The sequence below is a fragment of the Rhinatrema bivittatum genome, chromosome 6, assembly GCF_901001135.1.
Source record: "Rhinatrema bivittatum chromosome 6, aRhiBiv1.1, whole genome shotgun sequence".
NCBI classification, from domain to species: domain Eukaryota; kingdom Metazoa; phylum Chordata; class Amphibia; order Gymnophiona; family Rhinatrematidae; genus Rhinatrema; species Rhinatrema bivittatum.
The window spans coordinates 99,154,241-99,181,977 of record NC_042620.1 but is presented as its reverse complement, the minus strand read 5'-3'; the positions used below and the strand labels follow the sequence as shown (position 1 = coordinate 99,181,977).

General features: G+C 42.3%; 1 protein-coding gene across 1 annotated transcript in view; it reads left to right on the top strand.

The window, feature by feature from the left end:
- The window catches only part of LOC115093623 (sodium channel protein type 2 subunit alpha-like), a 655,694-nt gene that overhangs the window by 359,724 nt on the left and 268,233 nt on the right, over nucleotides 1-27,737 (top strand). Inside the window, exon 17 of the mRNA XM_029605639.1 lies at nucleotides 6,121-6,606. Coding sequence (XP_029461499.1) covers nucleotides 6,121-6,606 — 486 coding nt within the window. The remainder of the gene's footprint in view (nucleotides 1-6,120; nucleotides 6,607-27,737) is intronic.

The window sequence follows — 27,737 nt, the reverse complement described above, 5'->3', positions numbered from 1 at the left end:
GAAAAGGGAATAAATACAGGTTAAAAAATAGGGAGAGTGTTCCGTTGTTGAGCTTAAAATGTTACATAATGTCTTCTTGATCTTTTTTTACCAGAGTAGAAATCAAATCTCTAGCATAGTCTCAGCCACAGGGCTCAAAACTAGAGTATCAATATTACACATGAAAACGGGAAAATATTGTGGTCTGCCATTTGTTAATTCAACAGTGGGTTCCACACACTGTTTCTGCCAGCATACTTAGTGCCAGCACCCTCCCTACAGTTTCAGATAGGCGAGGTGTGCTTCAAGAGAGAAAGAGAAGAGATGAGGTTCACACTGGGGGAGGGGGGGGGGAGGTAGAAGAGAAAACATGAGGTCCATGTCAGAGCACAGGAGAGAAGAGATTTAGTCTGTGTTAGGAGCGACAGAAAGAAATAATGAGGTCCATGTTGGGGATCCGAAGGAAGGGAATGGATAAACTCCATATTTATGGGGAAGGTGGATAGGAAAAGGGAAAGATCATGGCAGTTTGGCATCCCCCTCCCTCCTCCCCCCCCCCCTGCCCCCGCCACACACACAAACACACTTTTTCTAAAGTAATATTATCCTTGGCTCCACCTCCTGAACACTCCATTTATCTTTTTTTCAGTCTCTTCCAAATAAGCTTTAGAATGTTTCAATGAAAGCCAAATATCCCCTTTATTGCAGGAGATATTCACAAAAACCCTATATTTGGATGCCTTTTACCTAGTGGATGCACAAACGTCCAGGCATGAATGTAGCCCAATATTTAAAAAAAAAAAAAAATTGGAATGGATAATCGTCTGTATTTCCCTATAAGTAAACTTTATATTGTTAGAACTAAAGCTGTGGAATTGGTTTATTATCAATTAAACATTGTTTATTTCTCAGTGTACACAACTATTTTCATTTTCAGAATGAGTCATGAAAACTCAGTTTTACTTATTATTTTCATTGGTTATATGTTTTCTTGGGTTTTGTTTTGTTTTTGGAGCATTTTCAAGCAAATCAAATATGCATTTACATTACTATATAAAGATAATGTGCATGCACTGATATTAACTGCATCTTCATTTGTTATTAGACAATTTTGAATTATGCTTGTTTTATGTAAATGGATTATGAAACTGAAAATAAAACAAAAAGGGCCAAAATGTCATGATTTCAGATAGCTATCATAAACCTTGCCTATTAATTGAGAATTATATAATGAATGGAAAGAATTGAAAATATAAAATATAAAAATTACAAAATTGCAAAGAAATTTGCAATGTTCTTAAATGGATCTGTATTGCTCATTAAATTTTAACTGTACTAGAGAATTCATTCACCATAATAGAAAATATCCACCTGCTTCTTTAAGCTTTCTTCCTTATGCTAGAGAAGAACCCTAACAAACCAGGCCTACAGAGCTGTGAATCTTTCAAAATTAGGTTTAAATGAAAATCTTAAAATTCCCTGTACAACTCAAAAAATCTGAAAGATTATCAATTTTCCAATTTGCTATGTAAGTTTGAAAATATTATAAGCTTGCTTTGCTAGTGACTATGAGGAACAGTTTTTAGCATGTCAAATGTTTTAATTTCATTTTGGATCTTCAAAATAATCAGAAGCCTATTTCATCATATCAACAAATTCTGTTCATAATTTTCTGGATCCTCTTTGGATCTTCCACTGCTCTGCTGAAAAAAGCTCTGACTGATCTTCCCAACCGACTTAAATCAGGATGAAATCTGTCTTGTTTGTTCTAAATTTGTACACAGATTCCTATTCAAGCTCTTTGATACAATTTTGTTTTGTTGACACATTGGAAGAAAATGGGACAGGAGGGGATGTTCACTATATCAAGATTACATAGCAGAAATCATTTAGCAAGTAATAACATTATTATAGCAATATGAAAATTCACAATAACTAGACTATGGAGAACTTGCTCCACTGAGTTTAAATTATGAAGGCTCGCCTCTGTTCATTATAATTCTTTAAGGCTTTAATGTTTGTGCAATATGTTATGAGTACTGAGACTCACTAATGCACATGGATTCATTATTTATAATAGAAATGCTCATGAATCCTGTTTGTTTTACATGCAACAACATGATAGGTATACGGGTGTCAAACAATATGCTAAAATGCCTTTGAAAGAAATGCAGTCTGATACACTGCACTGTTATGACTCATTGCAGTAAAAAAAATCAAACCTTTTTCTGGGTTCTTAAAGGTCTCTAAATATAGTGGATTGACTATATAGAGAAGCACAGTGGATTTATAAGAAAAAAAATATTTTATATTTTGTAGAGCTTAGCAAGCATGATATTGGTCTGAGTTGCTGTTATCTCAAGTAGTGAATGTTCTGTTAGAATTTGTTGTGACACCTTGTAGCCAAAATATGGAGCAGGCTACATGCTGACTTGAAGGATGGATTGTGCAATGTAGGATCAGACCTTGCAATTGATGGCACCTAATATGTATGAAAAATGGGCGTTGTTTAAATATTTGGACTTGGTTAAATGATTGGTAGCAGAGCCTAAATTAGGTCTGTGATTGGACAAATGATGTGTCAATAAGAATAATGATGTGATGTAAGAATGCTTGTCATCAGGGAATAAAGCCTTGACTGGTTACATGCTCTGTTAATGAAAGATATTAGGGATGATCCCCGGGGGCAGGAAGGAGAGAGCAGATGAATAGAGCAACTATGCCATAGCCATGTAGAATTTTATCTCTAATAAATATAATGAAAGATGAAGTGTTTCATATCATTTTTTTTCTCTTCTAAGTAAAAGCCAGATTAACAGTTGCTTGTTGGAGATGTTTAAGAACCAGATCCTCCCACAGCTGTGATTAGGCTGGGAGGAAATTTTTGTTTGGATCGTAAATCTTTCTTGTATTCCAACACCTGAACCTAGGAAAGATATCTTTTTGCATTACTGGATTTGCACATGTAAATGAATGCATGGAGATTTATTCTAATATTTTATAAACCGCAGTGAGTTGCTGCACAGTTTAAAAAATACAGTGTAGTTCTGTTCTGAAAGTCCAAGCATATGTTTTAGTATGCGCAAATATTTGAAATATAATAAAAGTGCTTAGATCTTCAACCTATTTTGCAAACATATACACAAAAAAATATAAAATGAATGCATGCGGAGGCAGGTGCGCGTACTTGAAATCAACAGTTTGCTGATACTGGTTCACCCAGTGCAGCTCCAGTTCTCCTAGACCCCCCTAGTACTTCATCCTGAACTTCTGCCCCTCACTTTCACCCAAACTTCCCCTCCAAAACAGCAGCCTACCTACAGGTTCGATTTATCTTATTCAAATCAATTAGTCTGATTTCTCTTGTCCAAATCAATTAGCAAATTAAAAATTGTGCAAATATGTTGGCTAATGTATTCACATAAATCTCATATAAAATAGCTATTTCTGCATGGACCTCTTGGTCCTGCCCCAGAAAGGGCCTAGACCTTCCCTTTCTTGCACCAGGAAATGTGCATGCAAAACTGAAAATACATGCCTACTCTTGTTGTATATAAAATAGCATATGTGCAAATACAGGCTACCTACACACATATATGCTGCGTGTAACCCCCTTTGAAAATTTACTCAAAAGTGTGCAACATATTGAGTGAATAAACAAAAAAATGTGAAGAATCAAAGCCAGGATCTTCAAATGTATGGAATATATCTGGGCTAACAGCAGCAGCTCAAAACCCATAGGTTTCAGAGTTGATAGTGCACAACATTGTTCATATAAATATTGATATTTTAGTTATGATCCCAATTGTATCAGGCATTTACTGGTGGAGAATATTTTGCTAGTTTTCAGCCCAAGTAAAGATTAAAATATGACGACATATGAGGTGTTTCAACCATAGAACGTAATTGCTGTTATAAGCTACAATTATTTAAAATGATAGTGCTGTACAATACTACAGCCATGCTACTGGGTCCATAGTCATATAGATCAGGGGTTCTCCTCCTTTTTTCTATTGGGACACACCTGGCAGATAATGCTTACAGTGTAACACACTGTATACTTGACCATCTCGGGACTAAATGTAAATATATACTCTGCATCCACAGGAACCTGCACCCTTCCCCCATCCCCAAACAATGGATGCAGAGCAGAACTAGGATATTTCAAATACATCTTGCTTTATAAAAATGATATTCTGATTCTGGTTCTATCTCAGGAACAGAAACATAAACTCCCTTACTACCAGGGACATTGTAAAATAGAAAACCTGAAAAATAAAACCTCTCAGCACATGTCTAGCAAACCTTCCATACTATTGCAACACTAATTCCAAGAACTCAAACAGCAATAGCCCTTCCTATGAAAAGGCAGCAGAGCAGACCCAATGCACGCCCTACTGAGAATGAGAAAACGCAACAAAGAAGAATGATACAAATCCCTACCTACTAGTAAAATACCTCACCTTGGTCACACATACCAATTTGATCTTCACAAATACAGAATAAAAGACCACAAATTACAAATGTGGAGACAAAAACCTCAAAAAGCCCCTCTGCATGCAGTGCAAAACTGAAGAACTAGAAACAGAAATCCATATCCTTGTACACTAAGCAAAGTACAAAGAGAAGAAATGCACATTCCCAAAACTGAATATATTATGGCTTTTGCACCCCATCACTCCCCCTCCATCATTCTTCACTTTTCCCAATTACTCACTTTCAATCATCCGTTCACACTCGTATCCCTGCCCAGAATTTCTGACCCCTATCATCCTCTTCCCTGTGCTCCCTCTCCCCCCTGCTTGTCTCTCTCTGCCCCTTTATCCCATCTCCCTGCCTGCCCTGCTATCCCGACCCCCTTTTCCCACTCTTTCCTGCTCAGCAGCCCCCACAATCCCTCTCTATTCCACCTTCATCTTCCCAGCATCCCCATCCTCCTTTCCCCCACCCTTCACAGGGTGAAGAGATCATCAGCAGCATCACTCCCAGACTCAGCAGGGGAAGATAAAGTTTGCATCCCATCAGGTCCAGAACAGCAGGAGCTGGCAAGTCTTGCTCTGACCTGGGTGAAGGAGGAAACAGCCTCTCACTGGTCCAGAAAGAAGAGAAGGAAGTGGGAGTAGCCTCCCATCAGGCCCAATGTACTATGAGGTAACTCCCATCTGGGCTGATAAGGAGGTAACCATCTGCTGGCCCTGCGACACACCTCCCAGGACCTCACGACACACCAGTGTGTCCCGACACACCTGTTGAGACCCACTGATAATAGCCTTGGATTAATCACTTATATCATGGGCTTCACATTCAAATATTCCATGATCCTTCTATTTACACACTACAGGATAACGGGAATAAAATCTATAGAAATGGCATAATGTGGGAGTGGCCAACTCCTGTCCTCCAGAGCCACAAACAGGCCTAGTTTTCAGGATATCCAAAATGAATATGCATATGAGAGATTTGCATGCACCACCTCCACTGTATGCAAATCAATCTCATCCATATTCATTATAGATATCTTGAAAACCCAGCCTGTTTGTGGCTCTCGAAGGCCAGAGTTGGCCACCCTTGGCACAATGCATAGGAAGAGCAATACAAAATCCATTAACTGTTTGTTTCACTGATAGTCTGAGTTTGTTTCAGATTTTAGTGCTGTACCGTTATGTTTGAAATAAGCATATTTCTAAGCAATGTTGCACACCCGTGATGTAAATTCATACGGTCTTTAGTGTTTAAGCTTTGTTTATGTTTTAATTTATCTGGTAAATATATCTTGAAAACCAAAAACCAGGGAACTGCATGAAATGCAGGGCTGGTGCAAGCCTATTTGGCACCCTAGGCAAACCTTCGGTTCCTCCCCCTCCTCCCACAATTTATCTATTGGCGACAGCTCCTGCACAGCACTCCCTCCTACCCACAGCAGTGGCTCCAGGACTGCGTTCCCTTCTTTGGCAGTATCAGTTCTAGTACCGCACCCCTCTGAACCACACACTGGCGGGATTTTGCTGCCTCCAAAATCTTGGCACCCCAGGAGATTGGCTACTTTGCCTAATGGATGCACCAGCCCTGATGAAATGCTTTTATTAACAGCTACGCTTTCAAAAAAACACAATAGTTTTCTCTCTCTCTCCTAAATTGCAGGTCTTGAATCTGTTTCTGGCCTTGCTACTGAGCTCATTTAGTTCAGATAATCTGGCGGCTCCAGAAGATGACACCGAAATGAACAATCTACAGATTGCAGTGGGAAGGATACAGAGGGGAGTAGATTATATAAAAAGAAAAGTGCGTGAATTTTTTCAAAAAGCTTTTGTTAAAAAGCAAAAAGCGTTAGACGAAAGTAAACCACTTGAGGACCTACAGAACCAGAAAGACAACTGCATTTCCAACCATACCACTGCTGAGATAAGTAAAGACATTGATTATCTGAAAGATGTTAACGGAACAACTGGTACCAGTGGTATTGGAAGCAGTGTGGAAAAATATATAATTGATGAAAGTGATTATATGTCATTTATTCATAATCCGAGCCTGACTGTAACAGTGCCAATAGCTGTTGGGGAATCAGATTTTGAAAATCTAAATACAGAAGATTTCAGCAGCGAGTCGGATTTAGAAGAAAGCAAAGAGGTAGGTCTTTTCTTTATCTCTACCTATAATTTCATTGCAAGCATTAGTATTTCCTTTATTCAAGTACTATGAGGTAACCTTTTTTTACATTGGGCACTCCTTTTCAAATTAAATATGAAGACAAAAATACTTAAATGCACATTACTATTGTCTTCTGCAGGTTCCTGGATTGTTTGGTATTGCCTACTAGAGATGTGAATCGTGTGCCCGATCGTTTTAACGATCAGGTTCGGATGGAGGGAGAAAAAATCGGATCGTTAGAGATGTAAATTGGAATCGGTTCCGATTCCAATTCACATCGTTAATTTTTTAGTGAGGCCTGAGCAGATAAAAAAAACCCCACCCCGTCCCTTTACAAATGACCCCTTTGCTCTCCCACCCTCCCGAACCCCCCCCCCCCCAAAATGTTAAATTACCTGGTGGTCCAGTGGGGGGAGGGGTCCCGACGTGATCTCCCACTCTCGGGCCATCGGCGCCATTTTGGCTAATCACTGATAAAAATGGCGCCGATGGCCCAATAAAAAAAAAACCCACCCCGACCCTTTACAAATTACCCCTTTGCTTCTCCCACCCTCCCGACCCCCCCAAAAACCTTTTACATGTACCTGGTGGTCTAGCGGGGGGTCTGGGAGCCATCCCTTCAATCATACCCTCGGTGCCAGTGCTGCTGGACTGTTTCAAAATGGCGCCGATCGCCTCTGCCCTCACTATGTCACAGGGAGCGACCGTCGCCATACTGGCAGTTCTTTCAAGTTCAGATCAACAACACACTATCAGACAAATTCAATCTTGAAACAGGTGTACCACAGGGATCAGCCTTGTCTGCAACCCTTTTTAACATATACATGCTTCCATAATGCCATCTACTAGCAGGATTAGGAATCATACATTACCTCTATGCAGATGATATTCAATTAATTCTACCAATCGACGACACAATAGAAAAAACATTAAACCTAGCTAACATGTACCTAGACATCATAAAACAACTATTAAACCAAATGGAACTAGTGATCAATATTGAAAAAACGGAATTTCTACACTTAGAAAGAAAAAATATCGAAGTCATTCAAACCCAAATTATACTCAAAAACAACCAGAAAATAGAACTAGCGTAAAAGTAAGGAATCTTGGAATAATAATGGATCCCGAAATTAATCTAAAACAACACATAATGCTAAAAGTAAAAGAAGGCTATGCTAAACTCATGATCCTCAGAAAACTTAAACCATTACTAACTCCTGCAAATTTCAGAACAGTGCTTCAGGCACTAGTTTTCGCCAGTACCAATTACTGTAATGCACTTTTTCTAGGACTCCCAAATACAACAATAAGACCACTTCAAATTCTACAAAACACAGCAGTGAGAATACTAACTGGAAAAAGAAGAAGAGACCATAGTACTGAAACTCTGGCCGAACTTCACTGGCTACCCATAGAACAAAGAATAAAATACAAAGTACTATGCACCATACATAAACTAATACATGATGAAAAAGCAGACTGGCTAAACACTGCACTATGGGTACACGTACCACACAAGAACCTTCGTTCAGCAAACAAAGCTCTCTTAACCATTCCCTCAGTCAAGACGGCGAGATTAACCCAGGTAAGAGAAAGGGCATTGTCTTTAGCAGGACCCACACTCTGGAACACAATGCCTTTGGAGACCGGATTACAGAGAGACCCCAAAACATTCAAGAGAAGTCTAAAGACATGGCTTTTTAAACAAGCCTTTTATAAAGAGACCGGAGAATAGAAAATACACTGGAACAAACAGAAGAGCACCGGCACACAGCACTATTCTCATAAATGTGCATTACAATATTTTAACAAATTGAAATCACAATGAATGTAATAATATAACACAGTAAATGTGATTTTTTTGACCTGTAAAAGTACCTTCTAGGTACACCTGACCAGAACCTACATCACTAAACATTTGTACGTATTTTTATGATTTAATGTAACCGAAACTTAATGGCACCTGTTAGAATGTACTATAGTACACTTACTCCAAACTTACTTATGTGCCTACATGTAAACCGTTGCAATGGTATATAACTTAGCGACGGTATAGAAAAGACTTTAAACAAATAAATAAATAAACTATATGCCCTCCCCCCACCCCCCGTAATAGGTGCCCTAGGCAAACCTTATAGCCTTGCACAATGTCTACCCACCACCCACAACCTCCCCCTCAGTCCACTCCACATACACAGTTGTTATGCATTTATAATAATATTTTACATGACAAATATCAAATGCTGACCAGAAATCCTGTAAAAACACACTTGGAACCCATATGGTATTAGGCCTATTGTAAGATATGTTGTGCTGAGCTTGATCCTCCAAAAGCCCTAAAACACTAATAAACTTCCTATTAGGAGAATACCTCACAGTTAGACATGTTGAACATAAATAGCCCCTCATCATAAAGTAGAAACATAAACGTGACAAATCTGAACTGGAAACCGCAAGAAGCCAGACTCTCTGTGCAGTGAAACAATAAGAACCAAAACCATCACCATTCCTCAACCATCAAACAATAAAATCAAGAAATAAAATAAATACATAATCATAATAATAAAAACATGCTAATAATAATATTCCAAAAACAGATGACAAATTAATGATTGAATAATTTAAAAACTCACATACAATTTTTTTTTTGTTTGTCTCAAACCCCAATAAAATATTTCAAAACATCAGCTATTAAATAAAACCCAAAAAATAAAACTAAAAAGGATTTTAAAAATTCATGCTCTCCATGTTTGGGAACTTTTGATTTCCAGTCACCCTGAGATTGTCGTGGATTAGCGGGAGTGGGGTGCACAATCTTTCTCCTCAAGCTTCCTCTTAGACAAACCTATAGGCATTTCCAGCTCTTCTTTGGTTGGGATCTGCCAGCAGCCCCGGTCCCTCCTCTTCATGTTAGCTGCTGGCAGGTTGGTATCCACCTGCAGCCCTATTCTCTTTCTCTCTCTCATACACACACACAAAACCCAGGCAACTCCCATTCTTTCTCACACATGCAACCCAGACAAGCTCCCATTCACATCCACCCAAATGCCAGGCAGGCTCCTATTTTCACACACACACACACACACACACACACAAACACACACACACCCATCCCAGGCAAGCTCCCATTCACACACACACACACACACACACACACACACACACATCCCAGGCAAGCTCCCATTCACACACAAACACCCATCCCAGGCAGCCTCCCATTCACACACACACATACACCCATCCCAGGCAGGCTCCCATTCACACACATGCATGCATCCCAGACACCCTCCCATTCACACACATGCATCCATCCTAGGCAGCCTCCCATTTACTCACACACACACACACACACACGCACACACACACACACACACATTCAGACAAGGCAGGTAGGGTCCACGGGTCATTCCTCCTCTGCTGCTGCTGCTGCTGCTTCAAGCCTAAATCTTCTATTTTGGGGAGAGCAGCCATTCTGCACCTCATACTTCATGCTGGCCCCATGGTAATTCAACACTTGCGGTGCTAGCATTTTCTGTATTCTCATTTTGTGCATCGCAAGATGAGAATACAGGAAGTGATAGCACTGTGAGTATTGAATTACCATGGGGCTAGTACTTTAGGAGGTACTGAAGGATGGGCTTCTTTCGCCACCGGTGGAATGGAGCCCCATGCTGGCTGCACAGGCTTTCTTTTTTTTTTTCAAAATAATTTTTTATTAACAGGAAAACATTACACACACATGGGATAACAATAGCATATGCAAACAGAAAACATCTTTCTGATCTGCCACCGGTGGGATGGATCCACTGATGGCCGCACAGGTCTCCTGCTTCTTGCACTGCTGGTGGGATAGGGTCCATTAGCGCTAGCACAGACTTCTCCTTGCTCCTGATACTGCCCCCCCCCCCCTCCCAAAACCAGGTATGCCACCCTGTACAATTGCACGGTTTGCACACATGGCCGTGCCAGGCCTGGAGGTACCTTTAGAACTCTTATTCCTGGGATAGGTATACTTTCTTTCCCACTGGGAGTGCTACAAGTGCCAATAAAACACCGGAGGCCCAGATTTCAGTATTCAAACAAACTTTACTGAAGGTGAATCAGATAAGTGTATGGCACAGTTAACACAGTCCTCAGCACCATAGATGATCTTTAATGTTCACAGTCCTTGCCTCTATCTGTGCATGGGAAACAATCACCATCCAGGGCTTGCATGAAATGAGGTTCCCCAAGTGCACAGGGTATTCTTATTTGCATAGGAAAAACTCCTTCAAAGCTGGCAAAAATAATGGTAAAAACAGTTTCCGCACAGAGAGTCTCAAATTCCTCTCTCCTCTAGGGATGAAGACTCCAAGTTGATATCCTCCATAGGTTTCAAGATGATATTACTCACAGTTAGCCAATCCTAGGCCCCCTAGGGAAAGGGTTCCCTGTACCCTCTACCCAGGTAACACCCAGTGATCTCACAAGGCATCCTGCCATGAAAAATGTCAAAAAAACTGAAACAACCCTGAATGCAAACTCAATCAGCTAGTTAGTTAGTGTTACGGGAGTGCTGGAAGCGGTCCCATCTCTGGAAAGATTGTGTACCCTTGGACCATGATGTGACCACAGAGGAGCTCCGGGGAAGCACCGAGGCAGGCGAGACGTGTCCAAGCATGGGCGAACAGGCTGAAGATAAGGATCCCTGGCCTCTGCCAAACCTGAACACATCAGAGAGACCCAACAATGCAATGTTGGCCTCTGGGGTAGCCCTCCAGCCACTCGATAGCCCTTTCGGACCTGCCGTACGGGAACGGCAAATGCGACAGGATGGACAGAGGCTGAGGGGGAAGACAACAGACTCAGATGAAGACTTAGCATATATAAGGACTCAGATGAAGTCTCCAGTTGCTTGGAGATTCAAACAAGGTTCAGGATCAAGAGTTCTGAATAGGTATTGCCACGCCGCGTGCCCTACACTGTCAGTCAAAGCAGGTCGCGGACCACGCAGATGGCGGAGCAGGTCCCAGACTCTGGTAGGTTGGAGATTTAGGATTATGGAGAGTGCTGAATGAGTATTGCCACACTGCGCGCCCTACACAGCCACTTAAGGCAGGTCGCGAACCACGCTGATGGTGAAACAGACTCCAGACGAAGCAATGGAACTTCACCTGGACTTAACGAAGAATCAGGTGAGGCTTGCACCAAAACGTGCCCTCCACAGCCAGTCAAGGCAAGGCATGGGCCACGCTGGAACGGAACAGATTCAGGAAGAGTCTTGGGCATGGACAGAGACAGATACAAGGAACTCCGAAGACCGGGACAGGATTCAGGATTCAGGGTTGGACCTCGGGATCCAAGACTCAGAGCAAGAAACTCAGAGCGGCGGCTTGGAGCAATGAACTTGGAGTAAGGACTCAGAGCAAGGAACTCGGAGCTTGGAACCCGAAGCTTGGAGCATTAAAAGCAGGGTTCTTCCAGAGGCTTGTGCTGCCGACAAGAAGGGCATCTGGATAAGAGATCATCTGGACACGAGGACATCAGGAGATTTGAAGAGAAGGACCAGTGGAACATCAGGACATCTGGAATTTCAGGGGATCAGGAAGATAGGACATCGAGGACGTCGGAACATCAGGAACTTGACGGGACAAAGACACGGGATCTGACAAGAGACCAAGACAAAGACAAGAAATTCCCACGAAGAACAGAGTGCCTAGGAGAAGCCGGGATGACGAAGAGTCCAGGAGTGGACTGACTCCTTGTGAAGGCAATGAAGACAGGCCCTTCTTATAGGGCTGAAGAAGAACACCCATGATGAGGTCATCAGGAGGGGCCGTGGGACTACTCCCACTGTGGGCCCTTTAAGAATTAAAGAGAAGAATGGCCTTGCACCTAAGGCAGGCCCCTGGAGAGCGGCCCCTGCCACGGCACAGAGGAGCAGGACCAGGCTGCTGAACAGGCCCTGACATCGGAGGCAGCCTCCTGCCCTGGAGGAGGAACCAAACAGCGGCTCCCTGTCGCTGGACAGTGGCAGGAATGTAGGCGGCTTCTGGGCCACGTAGGGATGCCATCGGTGGCCTCCTGGCCGCAAGGACCATACCGGGGTGGCATCCTGCTGCCGGACAGCAGGAGGGATGTTGGTGGCCTCTGGGCTGCATAGGGACGTCGGCGGCAGCCTCCTGGCTGCAAGGACTGCACCAGGGCAGCTCCAGCCACACGAAGAGAGCATTGATGGCCTCTGGGCTGTGGAGGAGAGAGAAAACAAGGTGAGAGGCTGCCCACGGCCCTAGCTGCGGGCAGAATTGTAATTGTGCCCCCTCCTCAAGGACCCCCTCCCAAGTCTGCTTCTCTGACTTGGAGGGTTCAATGAGCTGGAGATGAAATACACAAGGCCACAACTTGGAAATTCAGGCATCTTGGTACTGATATGGAAACCTGGGTGCAGGCGCCTCCTGCAGGTTGTATGGAACCCAGGGAAAAGAGCCAACATCGCAGTGAGAGGAACAGAGATGGCAGGTGGCTTCTGTGAGTTGTAGATCAAAAAAACATTTCCCAGAAAACAAAAACTCTTGGAAGTCCAAAAGTGTGGGCCCATCACAGGAACACAGTCGCCGGGCACTTGGCCTTCACAATCTGTTACGGAGTGCTGTAAGCGGTCCCATCTCTGGAAAGATTGTGTACTCTTGGACCATGACCCGACCACAGAGGAGCTCCGGGGAAGCAGCAAGGCAGGCGAGACGTGTCCAAGCACGGGCAAACAGGCTGAAGATAAGGAGCCCTGGCCTCTGCCGGACAGCATGAGTGATGTCGGCGGCCTCCTGGCTGCAAGGACTGTACCAGGGCGGCTCCAGCTGCACGAAGAGCGTGTTGACGGTCTCCGGGCCACAGAGGAGAGAGTAAACAAGGTGAGAGGCTGCCTGCGGCCTTAGCCGTGGGTAGAATCGTAACAGTTAGTGGACTGATAGGGCAGCCTCTTGCCTGGCTCCTCCAAGTAGGCCCAAAATCCAAGCAAAGAAAATTCTCCTTCACTACCACCTAAATCCAAACTCCAGAATCTCAGTAGAGAGCTGCTTTTATATCCTTACTAGGAAGGCGGCCATCCCAGCACCCTCAAAGGTTGGGGCTATACCGATTGGTACCTGGCTAAACACAGCCTTACGAGTACATGTGCCACAAAGAAACCTCCACTCAGCAAACAAAGCACTACTAACAATCCCTTCAGTAAAGTCAGCAAAATTAACCCAAGTGAGAGAAAGGGCTTTATCATTGGCTGGGCCCATACTATGGAACACGATGCCCCCTGAACTCAGATTACAGAGTAATCTCAAAACTTTTAAGAAAAATTTAAAAACATGGCTCTTTAAAAAAGCCTTCACTAAAGAGTCTGGAGGGTAGAGAATGAAAGTACAGGGTAATGCAGATGAGAATGAATTTACTCAATCCTACATTTAAGAAGTAATATCTCAAAGAGATAGTAACTCAATAATATACCTGGTCTTGACCAACATTACTCAAATAATGATTTTATTTATGAAATTGTAACCGAACGTTATTGGCACCTGTTAGAATGTACGATAACCTACATTTACTTACCTTAGTCTATGTGCCTATTTGTAAACCGTTGCGATGGTGTATAACTTAGTGATGGTATAGAAACATTTTTAAATAAATAAATAAATACCTCACCACAAAGTCCAACCTGTCTATCTTCCCAGAGTTTCCAAGGCAATATTGGAAATGAAACCAGTGGGCCACTAACACAGTCTCAAATGCAGTGCAAAAAGTATGAGTGTGTTTGTAACATTTTTCCAATGATATTAGAAAGGTTGCCGATCATGTTTGTTTTTTTCCTGTGATCATACAGCAATAGTTTTAAGGACAATGCTGGAGAATTTGAAATCCAGTCTATCTAATTGATATGATACACACCCTTAAGATTTAAAAATTGTTGAGAATTTTAATTTTGCACAGGCCTAATTCAAGCTTCTTATACAGTCATGCATGGGGCACTTAAAAAGAATTAAAAACTGGAAAATCTTGAGTCAAATAATTGATTGTAATGGCATGCAGGTCAACTAGAATAATATGTATATATATATATATATATATATATATACTCTAATTTTCTTTCCTTTGCTATATATATATATATATATATATATATATATATATATATATATATATATATATATATAGCAAACCAAAAAATTATTTGGCAATAATATCTCCCCTAGTGCTAAGGCTTATATATATATATATATATACATATATATATAGCAAAGGAAAGAAAATTAGAGCATAGGAGAAGGCTCCTATCATAGCAGTGGTACAAGGAGAGAAAAAGCCCAGGAATGAGCCCAGGAATGAGAGTTGGCTTGGTGGATGCAAGGTACAACCAGGAATGTGCAGTGAGATTAATTAAAGAGTATGAGAGGTTCTGTCATGAGAGATGAGAGTAGTGAAGTAAAAAGAGCAAGACTATAAGTGCTTTTAAAGTTAAAGACAAGAACTTTGATAGAGTTATTTTTAACCCACATAGCAGTAAGGTCTGTATGTAGATTGTACATGCAGACTTTACCGAGTATTTTCAAACTGAATGTACATGTATAAGTTCACATTGAAAATTCTCGAGTATTTGGTAGCATAAGTGCACTCATTCTTTCATGTAAAGTTACACCTCCTCTTTGAGGGGCATAACTTGTGCATGCATGCTTGTGAATATTCTTTTTAAAACCCAAAAGTATGCTTGTAATTGACATTTCGGCCCCTAGCTCCACCCCCTGAAATGCCTCTGCTCAGGTTATGTGCTTACTTTTGCATGTATTGAGCCCCAGTATATTTTAGGTCAACCATTTGCACACTTAGAACCAGGTTTTATGTGCATAAATGGCTTTGAAAATGACCTCCTGAGTTGACATTGATATTTAACAGGAAGCTAAAGCAGGCAAGCGAGGAAGGGAAGAACATGAGGATAACAAATATAGAGTTATGGAAGGCATGCAGTAGAATATTTCTGAATCTGAAGGGAACAAAGAAACAAGTCAGGGAGACCAGCAAGCAGATTTTTATAATAATCCAAGTGAAAAATAAAAAGAACATGAAGAGAAGCAAAAGTGTCAAAAGTAAAGAACAGATTTTTTTTTTATTATTATGCAATTTATAGGTGAGAGAGGAGCACAGATTGCAAAATAAGAGAGGCATAAAAAATAGTACAAAGTTTTCAGGCTAAGGGGGTCATTTTCAAAAGCGATTGCACGCGAAAAGGGACTTTTCGCATGCGATCACTAAATGGGGGCGGAGTCGGCCCTGAAAGAGGAGGAGTCGGGGCAGCACTGGAGCCGATGTTGCGCAGACATCGCTGGCAGCGAAAGGTAAGGACCCTTTTTGCCGCCAGTTTCGCGCCGAATAACTATACCTTTTATGGTGTAGATATTCGGTACGAAAGCCGGCAGCCAGCGCACCGCAGTGATGCGATGGCTGTCGGCTTTCACAGGCCTGCCCCCCGCTTCGCCCCACCGCCCCCATTACCGCTGGATTTTCTAAGGTCTGCAGCCTTAGAAAATCCAGCTCATAGTCAAAAAAATGGAAGAGATGAGGACTGAACAGAAAGAAAAACTAAGGGTGGCTGAGGAATTTTAGTACTGACAGACAAAAAAAGGACTTCAATTTGGGATGCATTCAGCATGAGGAAATGTGCATGAGGTGAAAGATAGCGGAGGCCATCTTTAAAGATGGCGCCAGCCAGCCAGTGCTCCTACCATGTGACAGGGGCCGGCCAATGGCACGGATACCCTGTCACATGGTAAGGGCAAAGGGCCATCGGCACCATCTTTATCATTGACAGCTGACGGCCCGAGAACTGGAGATCGCTCCCGGGACCACCACTAGACCACCAGGTAATTTTAAAATATTTTGGGGGGATCGGGAGGGTGGGAGAAGCTAAGGGGTCATCTTTAAAGGGTTGGGTGAGTTTTTTTTTAATCGGGCCATCGGCGCCATTTTTGAGTGGCAGCCAAAATGGCGCCGATGACCCGAGAGCGGGAGAGCGGTCCCCGCGCCCCCACTGGACCACCAGGTACTTGTTAAAATTTGGGGAGGGGGTTCGGGGGGGGGGGGGGGAAGGTAAGGGGTCAATTTTAAAGGGTTGGGACTCACTAAAAAAAAATTAACGATGTGAATCGGAACCGATTCCGATTCACATCTGCAGCGATCAGATTTTTTTCTCCCTCCAGCCGAACCTGATCGTTAAGACGATCGGGCACACAATTCACATCTCTAGAGAGGACAATTTTCAAAGTCACTTCCGAAGATAAAGCAGCATTTTACACACAGAAATGGAAAGTTTGAAATAACATTCCCATCCCCCACCATTGCAGGTAGAAGAACCCACACTGGTCACAGCATGGGTAAACTTACCCCCGGAAAAAAAGGAAATGACTTTTCTTAAAGAACTTTCAGTTTTATGTAACTATTCCATGCAGTATATGGAGGGATCATAGATGATCAGATATCCAGAAATTTGATCTGAAACAGGAAAATGTGGCACAAAGACATAGAAATAGTCATAATTGTCTTAGGTTCTACTGTATGTTCTATAAAACTTGTACTCTAAACTTAACATTATTTTCATAAATATCTTACCGTATAAGCACCAGAAAAAAAGATCTTTGGCACAAAGCAAAAAATAACCTTAAAAGTAAATTTTGAAAGGCCAGAATGCGCCAAAACCAGGAGATGCGCGAGAATATCCAGCTGGCATACGCTAAGCAGATTTTAAAAGCCACCCATGTGTGCGTATATCTCCGACTACACTCACAAGTGAGAACGCCCCAAAAAGAGGTGGGGCATTGGCGTAGTCTGGGCGGAGAAAGGGCAGGACATGAGCGTTCCAGGATTTCAACATGGAATGTGTGTGTATTTACACACACAAGTGATTGCGGGGGTCTCCTGCTGTGTAACTTTACTACTGCTGTGGATGGCGTGTAAGTAATAAAAAAAATTCTAGGCTAGTCAGCAGGGTTTTACAGGTCAGGGCTAACAGGGGGAAAGGGAGACTATTAAATTAGGCAGGTTGGGAAGTCCTATCCTTTAACTGGGCAAACTGGGAAAACTCCCTATGGCTTCGGCACGTGTCCCTTATAAAATGCCCCCACTTAGGCGGTAGAGATGGCATTTGCGCGCACATATGCGCATCCATATAAAATTGTGCCCACATGTATGCATATTCAGACTATTTTATATCATACACGCATATATACGAGTATTTTATAAAATGGTTACGGCTTTTGGCACATGCATACATGGGTGTTCGCATATCTGTTTCAAAGTTATTATCCCTGCATGAAATTTGAGAGATTCAGATATTACTTAACATACTCTTAGAGAAGAATAAGGCTTGTTCGTGTTATGGTATATGGAAAATCAAATTGCTCTGCTTACCCTTCCTAATTCTAACTTATAGGCAACTCCAAATTAAAGCTATATTATATCATATCAACAGTGGTATGATATTAGCTCTCAATTCTTTATGCTTTTAGGAAGGGTAATTTGAATATGTAGACTTCACCGAGTATTTTCAAAGCATGCTTATGCATATAGGTTCACGCTAAGCAGATTTTAAAAGCCACCCATGTATGCGTATATCTCCGAGTACACTCACAAGTGAGAACGCCCCAAAAAGAGGTGGGGCATTGGCGTGGTCTGGGCGGGGAAAGGGCAGGACATGAGCGTTCCAGGATTTCAACATGGAATGTGTGTGTATTTACACACACAAGTGATTGCGGGGGTCTCCTGCTGTGTAACTTTACTACTGCTGTGGATGGCGTGTAAGTAATAAAAAAAATTCTAGGCTAGTCAGCAGGGTTTTACAGGTCAGGGCTAACAGGGGGAAAGGGAGACTATTAAATTAGGCAGGTTGGGAAGTCCTATCCTTTAACTGGGCAAACTGGGAAAACTCCCTATGGCTTCGGCACGTGTCCCTTATAAAATGCCCCCACTTAGGCGGTAGAGGTGGCATTTGCGCGCACATATGCGCATCCATATAAAATTGTGCCCACATGTATGCATATTCAGACTATTTTATATCATACACGCATATATACGAGTATTTTATAAAATGGTTACGGCTTTTGGCACATGCATACATGGGTGTTCGCATATCTGTTTCAAAGTTATTATCCCTGCATGAAATTTGAGAGATTCAGATATTACTTTACATACTCTTAGAGAAGAATAAGGCTTGTTCGTGTTATGGTATATGGAAAATCAAATTGCTCTGCTTACCCTTCCTAATTCTAACTTATAGGCAACTCCAAATTAAAGCTATATTATATCATATCAACAGTGGTATGATATTAGCTCTCAGTTCTTTATGCTTTTAGGAAGGGTAATTTGAATATGTAGACTTCACCGAGTATTTTCAAAGCATGCTTATGCATATAGGTTCACTTTAAAAATATTGGGGTAATCGGCCAAGTACATAAACACATTCAGCTGCTTAAGGTTACACCTTTTTCGGAAGGCATAATGTGCACATGTACATTTAGGTGTGTACTTTTTAAAATAAAAAAGGAATACATGCAAGACCCAACTCTGCTCAAATTCTGCCCTCTGAAACACCCCTGCTTTATTGCATAAAAGTATGCACAAAGCCAGGTTATGCATGCAGTTTTACACTCACTCAGCCCTGGGCTATTTTATGTGTGTGTAAATAGCTTTACAATTACTTCTTTAATAATTTCTTAAAAGATTTTCATTTAAAGAATTCAGAATGAGATCAGCATAATACAGCATACAGCTATTAAAACAGTTGTATTGTTACTAAAACATAGCCAGCAAAATTGAATGATTCATGCTGTTTGTGATACCCACATGCAATTTAGCATAATTGCAGGGTAACTAGATGAAAATAATGCTACATATTGTGCCAAATTCAATTTGCCTTCTACAAGGGTATAATTTCATATGAAAAATGCATACAATAGAGTGAGTGTCACTAATTTACTCAAACGTAAAAATTTACAGGTGCCTAATACATATAACTACCTCTATGGCAAGGGTAGGCAACTCCAGTTCTCGAGTGTCACAAACAGGTCTGGTTTTCAGGATATCTACAATGAACGTGTCAGATATATTTGCATACAATGAAGACAGTTGTGGATATCCTGAAAATCAGACCTGTTTGTGGCACTCAGGGACTATAGTTGCTACCCCTGCTGTATGGCATTACACATTTAAGGTTCATGTTCTGTTCTGCTCACACTATAGAGATTCAGAGACCTGATATTGTGATATTTTGGAGTCTATTCACTAAAGGGTGATAGCATAGGTTTGTCACATGACAAGTTTTGATGAGAAAATGTTATCACCCCATTAACATTAATTTATTGTACTGACTTTTCATGACAAAATGTATTTTTGTAAACAAGAATAGCTTTTAGTCATGATTATAATTAATTATGCAAACATATAGGTAATTGAGCACATTTTGCAAAATTAAGCATTCACCTGGCATTCACTATAGAGTAATATAGTTGGCCAAGCTAAATTATTACTGATTGTGACCAAAGATTATGTGGTCTGTACCAGACTGCAGTCCTTTAGTTTTCAATAATTATTTTTCAATATATCTATATTTATATCTTCTATTTATACACAAAGAGAGAGAGAGAGGTTACAGTATATGTCTATTTCATACTCTTCTTTTTTCCATATTCTCACACATTGTGATTATTTGGGCTAAAATCCCCTTAGTTTAAAGTATGTTAAAATGATGGAAAATTATTCTTCTTATTTTTACAGTAAAAAAATACTTAAGGTAAAATAGCATGGTTCTTTTTTAACCATATTCAGGAAAACATACATTTCAGAGAATGTATATAGTAAGTATACATAAAGAGTCGGTATTGAGAATTTTAGACACCCTTAAATAAGACATGAACAATTAACTAAGGTGTACTAAGTGCCATTTTTTTTTGCACCTTAACTTTAATTATATTAAATGGTTCAGATACTCAGCAGATTTAAATCATGATGTAGTTCACCAATATAACACTGTATTAGATGAAACTTTACATCCTTTAATGAATAGATTCCCTTGTGACTAAATCTATTGCTAAGTTCAAGAGCAGGTAGATAGAGGTTCAAACATAGATCAAGGCTCCTATAAAGCAAATCCAAATTAATTTCTAGTGACCAACTTTCAAAATAATTCAGCATCTTTTCCCATATGTATAGTTATGCACATCTCCTTAGCAATAACTTTTACGCTTTTCCAGGTAGAAACCATACATCGATCTGGATCTGTGTGGCATGGATACAAAACAATTAGCCAAATCATGTGTTTACTTGTAAAATATGTTCAGTTCTTGCAATTTTGCCTCGATAATAGCAATAAAAAGCTGTTGAGACTGTGTGCAGGCAATAGTCAATGAAACCCTAAAGACAGCACAACCGAAGTATCTTAATTAAAAAAAGACAAAAAATTACTACTTCATTAATATAACCCACCTTTCACATGGGGCCATGCTTCAGAGCACTCCTCAGCTTGGTACAGCATCTGGAAATTGGTTTCTGCTGTAGGGGATAAGCTAATCCTGTAAGACCTAAGTAATCATACTCAGTCGTGCCCCAAAATAAGTCAATACAGCAGATATTCATGATCCAAAATAAAAAGAAGTTTTCAGAATTAAAAAAATAAGCAGTTCAGTATTATAAAAGCAGAAAATATTATGAGCATGCACAGATCAGAAGTACAACAATCAATTTCTTACACAAGTTGAGTAGAAGTGTAAAGTCTGGTCTGCTCTCCACTAGGCTCTATCTCCTCTAGAAGCCCCACTAGGAACAAGAAAGTCTTCTTCTCCTCAGAGGTGAATTAGGGAAAATGTTCTGTCCCTTAGACCTTGAGATACAAAATTCTTCTGAGTCTGGATGTGATATATTCCCTGTAGAACCCTCTCAGCCTTCAAATGGAAAAGACAGGAAAGCCAACCTCTTTCCTCCTGGAGCTACTAAGAGCCACAACCCATGATGGTCTCTCACTATTCCTTGGAAGACATTTCTTCCAGCTCCTCCCAGTGACTCACTGTGTCACCCATGTAAATGACCTCTGATCCTTGCTATACTATAGCAATACCTCCCATGGAACATTGTGTTGCTGGAAGTCTGCTTTCTTTAACATATGATAAAGCCTAGCGGACTTTACTCTAAAATATCATTTTCAAGTATCCAGCATACATTCAAACATAAAAGCAGAATAATTTTTAAGTTTAGGAGCAACAAAATCTATCAGACATATGTCCAAAATACTTTCAGATGGACATGGAGAGTATTTGTTGAATGATTTATGACAGTATTTATTGTGAGAATTAGAGGCATGAGTTTTCCCCCGGCTTTACTTCTCTCCTTTTCCATCACAGAATGTCCAATATCCTCTACCTCTCAACCTTACTTCCTAGAAGTTACATTGAATTATTTTCTCTCCTCCTTTCTCAATTTTCCAAATTTTGTCACTTGCCCATCTTCTTCCACATCCAAAATTTCATCCATATCCTTAGTATCTCTCACCTTAGCTACTGCAACCACCTCATTTTAAGCCTCACTTTTGTTCACACTGCTCTTTTCCAGTCTATGCAGAATGCAACAGGAATCTTATCCAAATTTATCTGTGCCTCTCCACTCTTCAGTGTCTTCCACTGGTTCCCAATCCACTTACATACAAAATTCAACTTTCTTCTATTGTCTCCTAAATCAGTATGCCTCTGTATTCTATAACATAGGCAGCTGTGACTTTTCAGTCTCTCTCCAACCAGTCCTCACTACTCTTTCATCCCCTTCTCAGCATAACCAGCTTTAAATAATCCACTAATACCAGTATATGGAACTGCAAAGGTCACAGCTATATTAAGAATACACCAAGGAACCAGCAGGACCATCTGAGTTCTTCATCAAAATTATCCACCATAGGCACCATCTGGCTGCCATCTTTTCCACGATAGTCTGGCCTCCCTCCATGTAAGCTAGGCTGACCTCCTTTGGTACATCTAAGTTTAGCATGTGCCTTCTGGTGTACCAGGATCCACTAGTATTATGCCAGCCACCAAATGGTCAGCTGGTGACAGCACCCTCCACCCCCCCCCCCCCCACCACCACCATCATCACTGCCCCCTTCATCCTCAAGCACACACAATGGACCTTTCTCAGATATTTGCTCTGTAAGAAGGAGTGAACAACTGATCACTCTTGCAAACTATCAGCACAATGCTCTGGGTTTGGGTACTCTACTACCCTTTATCTACTAGTTGTGACAAACAACATGGAAGAGTTATGAGAGAGTCAGCACCTGAGGAGAGTGATAGTGGATGACCTGCTGCTAGGGGTGTGCATTCATTTGCAATGCATTGGCAATCCGCAACTTATATGCCATATTCGTTGTATTCGTGGGAGTCACGAAACATATGGCGAACCCCCACGAATGCAACGTATCACTAACGAATAAACCCCCACCCTCCTGATCCCCCCCCCCCAAGACTTGCCAAAAGTCCCTGGTGGTCCAGCGGGGGTCCTGGAGTGATCTTATGCACTCGGGCTGTCGGCTGCCGGTATTCAAAATGGCGCCGATAGCCCCTGTGACATAGTAAGGGCAAAAGCTTTCGGCGCCATTTTGAATACTGGCAGCTGATGGCCCGATTACAGGAGATCGCTCCAGGACCTCCACTGGACCACCAGGGACTTTTAGCAAGTCTTGGGGAGGTCAGGAGTCCCACCTAAGACTTGCCAAAAGTCCCTGGTGTTGGCCATCCATTACTCCTACCATGTGACAGGGGCCAACCAATGGCACCAGTAGCCCCTGTGACATAGTAAGGACAAAGGCTATTGGCGCCATTTTGAATACCGACAGCCCGCAGCCCGAGTGCAGGAGTTCGCTCCAGGACACCTGCTGGACCACCAGGGACTTTTGGCAAGTCTTGAGGGGGTCAGGAGCGTGAAGGGTTGTAGTAAATTACATTTAAAGGGTTGGGATGGGGTTTTTTTGGGAAACGAATACATATGTAACTAATGAATGGATCGGGGTCCCCCGAGAATGGATGCAACGGATTTAGGTCCCGACGAATCCAAATACCGAATGGGACGAATCCATCCTTGCTGCACATCCCTACCTGCTGCTCTTACTCTTAAACCCTATGGCTAGCTTTGCCTGGTAACCAGAAACCCCAGTAGGCTCCTAAGTTCTAGTGAAGGAGTTTCCATTAAGGAGCTTAGGTTCATAAAACCTTAGTGGGGGGGGGGGGGAGGAGAGGGAATGGGCCAGGAGTATGGTACCATATTGTGAGCAACTGCTGTGCTCCCAGCTAGCTGCCTTATCAGCATTTGCTTCTTATAGACCCTTGCCACATCCTACACTCAGCAATGGCTTTAATCCCTGCAATTCACTCTCATCTACAAATCTTATCTAGTTTTTTTCCCTACCTCTGCCACTCATTTCTACTTGCAGTACACAAGTTGCCCTCTCTGTATCTTCAAGTCTCCTTATAGCTCCTGAAAATTATGTCCCACCCACCTCTCCAACCGCTAGCCAATTTCCGGATACCTCCATGTACATCACCTCACCTCAAGTAAGAGACCTGGGTGTACTTCTAGACAACAGACTCAGCCTCAACAAATTCGTAAATAACACCACAAAAGAATGTTTCTTTAAATTACAAGTTTTAAAGAAACTAAAGCCACTTCTACTCTACAGAGATTTCCGCATGGTGCTACAAGCCATCATACTCCCGAAACTGGACTATTGCAATTCTCTTCTTCTGGGCCTTCCCGCTTGCACCACCAAACCACTTCAGATGGTCCTGAATGCCACGGCAAGAATTCTCACAAACGCCAAAAAAAGGGATCATATCACCCCAATCCTCCAGCATCTCCACTGGCTTCCAATTAAATACAGGATTCAGTTCAAAACCATTATGATGATACACAAGGCCCTACATAACATCTCTCCTCTCAACTTAACTTTTCAACTCCAGCTACACACCTCCAAGAAACCAACTAGAAGTGCGTACCAGAACAGGCTAATCACCCAACCGGCAAAATCCTCCTTGAGGAAACGCGCACTATCCACAGCGGGCCCTTCACTCTGGAACTCGCTACCTCCAGACCTTCGCCTTGAACCTTGCCATACTACATTCAAAAAGAAACTTAAGACTTGGTTTTTCACACAAGCATTCCCTGAGAGCTAAGAGCAGGAAGAATGACAATCTCAGCTTAGTCGTTGTCCCCCAGCCCCCTGCATACAAGTTCCTGAAGAGTTCACTATTGAAATGTAAATAATCATGTTTCTGTTCACTGTAAGTTCCACTAAGTTCCTCCTTGCGCCTTCATGTTCTTTGTTAATTGTTCAGCAAATAATTATTAATTGTTAATTGTTCAACTGTTCAATGTAAACCGCCAACGAGGCGATAGTTTCTCTTCCTTGTAAACCGGTGTGATATGTATATTATACAGGAACATCCGGTATATAAAATCAAAAAATCAAAAAATAAATAAATAACTGAAATCTGAAGAAGTGAACTCCGTGGTCTGGAAGCATATGTTGCGAATGAGGGGAATGCAGTCACTTGCTCGAGAGAGAGTGAGCCCTTGAACCATGGCACAACCTCAGGACGGGACTCCAAGGAAGGCCCCATGGGAGGTGAGCGCTTCAGGCACAGGCTGGGGTAGCCATCCGGCCACTAGATAGTCCTTTTGGACCTGCCATTTGGGAACGGCTCGTGCGTCAGGACAGATGAAGGCTGAGGACAGGACATGGCAAGACATGGAACTCGGATGAAGTCTCAGGAGATTCAGGAAGACTTGGAACTTGAGATGGAGACTCAGGAGATTTGGAACTTGAGACAAAGAGTTGGGTACAGGAGGAGTCCAGCTTCTTGGGGCACTGCATGTCAGCGCGCCCTACACAGCACCCCATGGGCTGGTCATGGACCACGCTGTCCCATTGCGCGCCCTAAACAACCCGACAGGGATTGGTCATGGACCATGTGGGGAGCGGACTGGCTCAGGACTGAGACTCAAAGGAGGACAGGAGTCAGAACATTACTTGGAATGAGGAACAAGACTTGGAATGAGGAACAAGGCTTGGAATGAGGAACAAGGCAATGTGCTGGCTGGATAAGCTCCACGAGCCTGGAACTAGGAACAACAACAGGAACTTGAGACTTGACTTTGAACTTGAAACTTGAAACTTAAACAAGGAAGGACTCTGAGGACTTGCGAAGACGGACTTGGAAACAGGCCCTGTGCCAGGAAGCACCCTACACAGCCACCCGTGGTTGGTCACAGACCAAGACGCTGGAATGCCTGGAGAAAAGGACAAGGGAGCATCCAAAAGGCTGACTTTGGAATGAAGACTGGAATATCAGAAGCTTGATTGAAGAGTTGGAAGAGAGGAAGGTTCAGAAGACTGGATGTAGCATCTTGGAATATTAGTCTGATTCTTTAGATTCTTACTTGGTTGAGACAGAAGTGTGGAACACATAGCGTGGTTGTCTTCGTGCTATTAGTAATGGCTGAGATACTTAAATTAGAGCATTATTGCTAGATTCTTAGTAGTGGAAGTATTGTACCCTATAAATGAGTAGCCAAAACTTGCAGATTACAATAGATTAGCTCTTGGATAGCCATTGGTACTGGAAGCAAGACTGTATAGCTAGAAACCGCAATGGACAATACTCAGATAATGGTACAGCTGATCTTGGAGAAAATATCATGGTAATGCTTGATGGTAAATGCTGCACGGACTTGAGATTGACAGGTAAAGTGGAACTTAGGGATTACCAACAGCAGGTTTGGCAGCACAGATAGAGGAAAATAACCTATTTTGATAGAGGGCAAAAAGAAATTAGATTCTCCAGTTAACATTCAACATGTTGAGTGACATACATGCTGTAAAGGGCTTTTTCTTCATTTGAAAACCTGATAATAGATGGGTTGAAAATAGATATTAGTCCCTCTCATACTTTCCACAGAACATGTTGATATGGACTTAGCAGAGCTAGTTGTTTTCCAATTGTAGAGAAGGGAACCTTCAACAAGTAAGATACTGGTATTATGGTTTTGAGGTGTTTGGGTGGACTCTTGGGTACTGTGGCAGATGATCATGCCCACGGGGAGGAGCCCCGTGGGGAGCCACAGTACTGGGCTAGACTCAGGATGCACAAACACTGAATTGTTTTTTATTATACAGCAGATGTAAGCCACCAGAGGTGGCAGTAGTGAGCAGGTTCTGAAGTAGCAGGCCAGGGACCCTCGACAGAGGGACCCTTCTCACCAAGTTGATATAGGGAGGTTCCGATGTCGGGTTCCCAGCACGGCAAAGCTGTAGACGAGATAGACTGAAAGTTATATTACTCACTAGATGGTAGCTGTAATGTAGTAGGTTCCCACCAGGCAGAAGTTGTTGGTTCCAAGCACCGAGGCAGGGAGAGCAGGCCCTCGAGGAGTGAGTACCTGATCCCAGTAAGGCATCTGAAAGGTGAGGATGGGCCCCCAAGGAGCGGGTACCCAGGTTAGTAGTTACCCCGAAGGGCAGAGAGAGAGCTTCCAGTGGCAGCACGGAAGCGGCAGAGCAGCATAGACCAGATGAATCCAATCGATGCTAACTTGATTAGCTAGTAAGTGAGGGAAACATAAATACCCGGATGATGTGACGTCACTCGAGGGGAATGCCTCTGAGGTTTGCGCCATAGCTGGAATAAAGATGAGGGTAGCGCGCGTGCGCGCACCCTAGTAGGTCCTTGAGAGGAACATGGCAGGAGGCAATGCCATAGCCGTTCTGGGGACGCCGGAGAGGGCGGCAAACAGACAACGGTGGTAGCCATTTTCCCAAGGTAAGCGGGAGGTGCTGTGAACAAGGTGAGGCATACGGAGCAAAGCCGTCTGACACCGACGGATGCAACGGTACCCCCCTTCAAAGAGTGCCCTCCCTTCTTACCAGGTCTTGGCTTCTGAGGATACATTCTGTGGAATTGTTGAAGCATCTCTTTATCTATGATATTTGCTTGAGGTTCCCAAGAGTTCTTTTCTGGTCCATAACCCTCCCATGACAGGAGGTATTCCCATGTTCTGCCTCTTCT